Genomic DNA, 7,440 nt, shown 5'->3' with positions numbered 1-7,440 from the left:
GCCAGAACAAAATTAAATTAAATATGCTCAAGGCGGATATAAGAGTATATAACTGTATGGGGCATAAACAATCTGGAAACCTCTGATGGTCCTAGGTTACATATAGTGATTTTGTTTTGTTATTATGGTGGGGAGAGGAAAGAGTCCTCACTGTAGACCATACCACAAAGTACCGGTAGAAAATAAAGGATAGTATGGAAAGGAACAAACACTAGAGGATAAACTAAAGGGAGAGAACAAGAGAAAGTAAGAGGAAAGACATGCACTGCTGTACCTGTTCGTCGATATCGCTGGTATAGGATGTCCCCCGGATCTTCCCTGTGTGTCTGTGCTATGTAAGTTGCGTCTGCGTTTATACCAGACCAACCGGAAATACCATGCTATCGAAGGGTGGAAGTGACTTCAGTGGTACAGCCAGGGCCAGCTGCTATGTGAGTGCAGTGTATATTCATGAGGTTATTATAGTAAGGGACCGTGGGTATGTCTGAAAGTATAGCCAGGGCCGTCTAGCTGCTGATATGTGAGTGCAGTGAATATTCATGAGGTAATTATAGTAAGGGACCTGGAGAAGGAGAGCAAAGGGACCTAGCAGCTGATGTGAGTGCAGTGAATATTCCTGAGGTTATTATAGTAAGAATGTGTGTTAGTGTGTGTATATATGTGAGTGGCATGTAATGAAGGAATGTAACTATATAGGGAAGTATATTGACAGAAACTTATCGGACGCTATCTAGTTGCCATGACAACGGACCGGAGAAGGAAAGGGACCGTATGTCTGAAGGTATGTTGTTTTCATATTATTTTCATATTATTATTTTACATCATTTGTTCATATTGTATTTTTGTAAATGTTATTGCCACCTTTGTAAAAGCATTTTATTCTTTACCATTTTAGCGACAGTGACAAAGGCCGAGGTTCGGCCGAAACGTCTTACCAAGTCTCTTACTACCTCAACCTTACCAACTTTTTGTTGCAATAAAACTTAATATTGTTTGCATCTGGATCTATTGTGTACCTCTGTGTGTGCTGGGGTTATATATTTTCAATATTGTGGGATTCTCGTCCCTACCTTACTAGCACCACGCTAATAGATTGAGGAGTGCATCCCAATATCTATTTTTGATTACTACTGTACCTTGGATGTCTTGCACCCTGATATAGATGACGTCATCAACTTTTGCCTTCGATTCCACTACTATGGCCAATATTTTGGCACAAGTCACCAACTCAGGAGACTTTTTGAGAATTCCTCCGCAGGAACTACGTACACGAGACTACGAAAAGGAACTACGAAAATATACCTCCTATGACCTGCATCGCACAACCTTGGCGAAATATCATAGATTGGAGAGAATACCACGTGGCCTCAGGAGTTACCTTCGACCAACCCTCTTTTCTGACGACGAAGAATACTGTCAACAATTCCAGAGGATTTTAAACAAATGCTCTCTGGATTTGATTCTACTTACTATTTCTCATCTACAAACCAGAATTTCAGAATCCGATATTAAAATCAAGGCTTTGGAAAATCAACTATCAGCAACTGTAAGTCCCAGTGAATGGGAGAATCTGAAAACACGTACCGACATTGCCATCAACGACTTCTCCAAGACCATAAAACTAAGAAAACGCGACAAATTCCAGAGGGACGCAACGGATTACGATAACAACAGGGTTTACCGATGGAACGAGTCGTCAACCTACGCAAATTCATGGCGCCAACCACGACAACAAACAGTACATTTCTCCAATTCTGGCAGCGACTCCTCCATTGGTCGACGTCCTCCAAGTTTTTTAGGCAATCGGAGAGGCCGAAACGGACCACCAGGCGGGCGGGAAGGAGATGGACGAGGTCGAGACACCAACATACAGACGAGGTCCCAGGTAAGAAGAACCACCTGGTCGTCAATCTCTCCTCTCATTCCCTTACGCCAACAGAACTGTCAGTCCTACAGAAAGGCTTGTCTTTCTGCCCCACCGCCCCCTGTAATACGTTCATTCTCCAGCAGGAATTGAACTATTTTTACAGATCATTAAGACTCAAGACACACTTTGGGCTAACTGATCCGTCCATTTCCCAACAACCTAGAGACGTGTGCTCAGAAATGTCTATTTCTAATTTGGGCCTCCGTAGCAAAAGCAATTTTGCTCCCCCCAAAATCTACCACGCTACAGAATCGGTGATTGAACTTGTTCAAAGAGACATTGATGTCGTCTTGCACGATTATAACTTGCGCTACTATCCCCATCAAAAAAATGTGTCCATTGAAGAAAGGACGTCCTTAAGGGATTTACAACATAACCGGGAAATCATAATTAAACCAGCCGATAAGGGAGGGGCCATTGTAATACTTGATTACAATAATTATGTCTCTGAAGTCAATCGCCAACTTACTGATAGTAACACCTACTTCAAAATACCAAGAGACCCTATTTCCGATATACGACATAAAATCAACTCCATCATTGATCATCACCTTGATATTAATACGATTGATCACAAAACACACAAATTTTTACAGAATCCGTTTCCAATAACTCCCGTATTTTATGTCCTACCAAAAATTCATAAGTCTTTAATCAATCCTCCTGGTCGACCAATAGTTGCCTCCACCGACTCTATTTCATCCCCATTAGCCATCTTTTTAGAAAAAATATTGACTCCCCTCATTAAAAAAAACAAATAATTTCTCCTGGACACCAGCCATTTTTTACAGATTATTAAAAGTCCACATCAGATTGAGCCTAATAGCCTCCTAATTACATTGGATGTTAATAGTTATACACATCCATCACACGTCAAGATGGCCTAGCAGCCACAAGTAGTCTCCTGGACACTACCGATATGTCCATAAATTCCAAATCTTTATGTTTAGAACTACTCAAATTAATTCTGAATGAGAATTATTTCTTATTTGGGGACAACTTTTATAAACAGATCAACGACACTGCTATGGGTTCTAACATGGCTCCTCCATATGCCAATGCCTACATGGCAGAATTCGAATCTACCCACATTTACACCAATACTAGATTCAGGGATAATGCAATCTGCTGGTATCGATATATAGATGATATATTTTGCATATGGAAAGGTACTGAACAATCTGCCATAGATTTTGTCCAGGAAATTAACACCATACGTGAGGGTCTACAATTTACATTAAATCTGAGTTCACAGGAGATTAGCTTCCTGGACACATTGGTTAAGAAACATAACACTGGCCATCTAGTTGTCGATCTATATACCAAACCTACAGACAGAAATGGCCTGCTCCATTTCCAGAGTAACCATCCGTATAAAACTAAAACCTCACTTCCTAAATCTCAATATAAACGCATCTCTAGGATTGTAACAGATGAGACAACACAACACACTAGATTACAAGAAATGACTGACAAATTCAAAGACAGAGGTTATCCTCCACGGATACTTCAACAAGAACTACATAATACGATTCAAGAAGATCACACACCTCGTACCACCCGCAACGACATTAAACTAAATAGAATCCCGTTTGTACATACATATCACCCTTTGGTTCCAAAATTCCAACAAATTATTAGAAAACACTGACACCACCTCAGTACGGCCTACCCGACCATTCAAGAATTTACGTTGCCCGTTATGATGTGCCTCAAACGCCCACCCAATTTCAGGGATAGATTGGTTAGAGCAGACATTGGCAGCAACACTAAATTGGCCAGACAAACTTTCTTACGAACTAGACACAATGGAACTTTCCCATGCCTCCATTGCTCATGCTGCTCCAACGTAATCAAGGGTGATCGGTTCCAGCATCCCCACACGAACAAATCTTTTCCCATAAAAGGCTTCTATACATGTGATACCAATTTCGTGGTATACCTGGTAAAGTGCCCGTGTGGGCTAATATATGTGGACGAGACTACACAACACATTAGGGATCGCATAACAAGTCACAAATCTACTATCAATTGGAATAAAAACTGGTTACCATTACCAGACCACTTCAGTAAGGCTAATCATCAACTTTCCCAATTTCAGTTCCAGATAATTGAACACGTTCCTCAACCACGTAGAGGTGGCAACCACATACATTTACTTAAGGAACGGGAATCCTTCTGGATACATACATTACAAACCCTAAGTCCCAGGGGTCTAAATAGGGAATTTGACCTAATGAATTGATACGAAACCCTATTATCTTCTGTGCAGTTCATGTATTATATTAATGCCAGTTTCTATATCATGTTTGACTTACATATTCTAACTTGTTGTCTTTTCTGTTTCTAGACACGCAAGAGAAAAAACACATCCACACGGACCAGGTAAAAGTACCATAAAACCGGCTGTCAAATCTCATCTTTATTCCTTCATCTTTATACATATATATTTTTTCCAATTTTCAATTTCTCTATTTTTTCAAATTTTTCCTTTTCTCTATATGTTGCCATGACTACTATCATCTTCTATACCGTTCTTACATCTATCCTTACAGCAACATCCCACACACATGGGCTGAGATCATCTATACCTTCAGACATACGGTCCCTTTCCTTCTCCGGTCCGTTGTCATGGCAACTAGATAGCGTCCGATAAGTTTCTGTCAATATACTTCCCTATATAGTTACATTCCTTCATTACATGCCACTCACATATATACACACACTAACACACATTCTTACTATAATAACCTCAGGAATATTCACTGCACTCACATCAGCTGCTAGGTCCCTTTGCTCTCCTTCTCCAGGTCCCTTACTATAATTACCTCATGAATATTCACTGCACTCACATATCAGCAGCTAGAGCCCTGGCTATACTTTCAGACATACGGTCTCTTCTCCACTGTCCCTTACTATAACCTCATGAATATTCACTACACTCACATATCAGCTGTTAGACAGCCCTGGCTGTACCACTGACCTCACTTCCACCCTTCCATAGCATGGTATTTCCGGTTTGTCTGGTATAAACACAGACACAACTTACATAGCACAGACACACAGGGAAGATCCGGCGGACATCCCATACCAGCGATATCGACGAACAGGTACAGCAGTGCATGTCTTTCCTCTTACTTTCTCTTGTTCTCTCCCTTTAGTTTATCCTCTAGTGTTTGTTCCTTTCCATACTATCCTTTATTTTCTACCGGTACTTTGTGGTATGGTCTGCAGTGAGGACTCTTTCCTCTCCCCACCATAATAACAAAACGAAATCACTATATGTAACCTAGGACCATTAGAGGTTTCCAGATTGTTTATGCCCCATACAGTTATATACTCTTATATCCGCCTTGAGCATATTTAATTTAATTTTGTTCTGGCTATTCAGCCCCTAGTCTTGTTTTTATAGATCATTATGACTTATTCTTTCATAGATGATTATGATTTCCTGTATCATCCTGTGTTTCGGGTTCCACTAATTGATCACGCATTTTTCTTTATACGGTTCAGTATTTAAATTTTTTTTTTCCTTATGATGTATAATAATTGTTCTCTGTGTATATCTGAGGTGACAGCTCTATATAATTTTATGTAAACAGAGATAACTCATCTATATAATGTTGTTTTCATATTAGTTTCATATTATTATTTTACATCATTTGTTCATACTGTATTTTTGTAAATGTTATTGCCACCTTTGTAAAATAATTTTATTCTTTACCATTTTAGCGACAGTGACAAAGGCCGAGGTTTGGCTGAAACATCTTACCAAGTCGCTTACTACCTCAACTTTACCAACTTTTTGTTGCAATAAAACTTAATATTGTTTGCATCTGGATCTATTGTGTACCTCTGTGTGTGCTGGGATTATATATTTTCAATATTGTGGGATTCTCGTCCCTACCTTACTAGCACCACGCTAATAGATTGAGGAGTGCATCCCAATATCTATTTTTTATTTCTATTTTTGCAGATGACACCAAGCTGTGTAAGATAGTTCAGTCTATGGAAGATGTTCGTGAATTGCAAGCGGATTTAAACAAACTAAGTATTTGGGCATCGAGTTGGCAAATGAAGTTTAATGTAGATAAATGTAAAGTTATGCATCTGGGTACCAACAACCTGCATGCATCATATGTCCTAGGGGGAGCTACACTGGGGGAGTCACTTGTTGAGAAGGATCTGGGTGTACTTGTAAATCATAAACTATATAACAGCATGCAGTGTCAATCAGCTGCTTCAAAGGCCAGCAGGATATTGTCGTGTATTAAAAGAGGCATGGCCTCGCGGGACAAGGATGTAATATTGCCTCTTTACAAAGCATTAGTGAGGCCTCATCTAGAATATGCAGTTCAATTCTGGGCTCCAGTTCATAGAAAGGATGCCCTGGAGTTGGAAAAATTACAAAGAAGAGCAACGAAGCTTATAAGGGGCATGGAGAATCTAAGTTATGAGGAAAGATTAAAAGAATTAAACCTATTTAGCCTTGAAAAAAGACGACTAAGGGGGGACATGATTAATTTATATAAATATATTAATGGCACATACAAAAAATATGGTGAAATCCTGTTCCATGTAAAACCCCCTAAAAAAACAAGGGGGCACTCCCTCCGTCTGGAGAAAAAAAGGTTCAACCTGCAGAGGCGACAAGCCTTCTTTACTGTGAGAACTGTGAATCTATGGAATAGCCTATCGCAGGAGCTGGTCACAGCAGGGACAGTAGATGGCTTTAAAAAAGGGTTAGATAATTTCCTAGAACAAAAAAGTATTAGCTCCTATGTGTAGAAATTTTTCCCTTCCCTTTTCCCATCCCTTTGTTGAACTTGATGGACATGTGTCTTTTTTCAGCCGTACTAACTATGTAACTATGTAACAACACAGATATAGAGGAGATCTTGGAAGATATCATTAACGAATTCCTGGAAGACCGCGGGAGCGTTACACAGTCCAAATGGCATCACCAGGTATTCATAGTGCCCGTCTCGAGTGTTGAACGCCATCTTCCACTCGTTATCTTGACAGATTTGGATCAAATTATAAGCCCCACACAAGTCTAGTTTCGAAAAAATTCTGACTCCTTGTATACAGTCAAACAGTTCAGCTATAAGTGGCAACGGGTATTTGTTCTTGACCGTGATCTGGTTGAGACCACGGTAGTCAATGCAGGGTCGAAGGGATCCGTCTTTCTTTTTAACAAAGAAGAACCCAGCCCCGGCCAGGGAGGAAGACTTTCGTATGAAACCCCTCTCCAAATTCTCCTTGATATAGGCCGACATGGATAGAGACTCTGGTAAGGAGAGAGGATATACTCGGCCACGGGGGAGAGAGGCATTAGGAACTAGTTCAATGGGGCAGTCATAAGTCCGATGTGGAGGCAGCGTCTCAGACTCCCTTTTGCTGAAGACATCTGCAAACTGGGGGGGCAGTCCCGCCAATGACTGAGGCAGAGGAGGGTGGACAGGAAGAATCTGCAACAGACAATGGCACTTGGAGCCCCATTGGAGAACCTC

The 7,440-nt window shown here is 40.5% G+C and overlaps 1 protein-coding gene across 1 annotated transcript; it reads left to right on the top strand.

Annotated features, from left to right (window-relative positions):
- Window positions 1-419: 419 nt before the first annotated feature.
- LOC142652573 (uncharacterized) lies at window positions 420-5,744 on the top strand. The gene is made up of 4 exons (XM_075828222.1): window positions 420-781; window positions 896-1,885; window positions 4,278-4,312; window positions 5,660-5,744. Exons 2-4 carry the CDS (start codon window positions 1,163-1,165, stop codon window positions 5,742-5,744), a joined length of 843 nt encoding a protein of 280 aa, XP_075684337.1. The 5' UTR covers window positions 420-781; window positions 896-1,162.
- Window positions 5,745-7,440: the final 1,696 nt, after the last annotated feature.

The sequence above is a fragment of the Rhinoderma darwinii genome, chromosome 5 (assembly GCF_050947455.1).
Source record: "Rhinoderma darwinii isolate aRhiDar2 chromosome 5, aRhiDar2.hap1, whole genome shotgun sequence".
Lineage (NCBI taxonomy): Eukaryota > Metazoa > Chordata > Amphibia > Anura > Rhinodermatidae > Rhinoderma > Rhinoderma darwinii.
The sequence above is the reverse complement of the archived record's forward strand: the minus strand, read 5'-3'. Positions and strand labels throughout refer to the sequence as shown.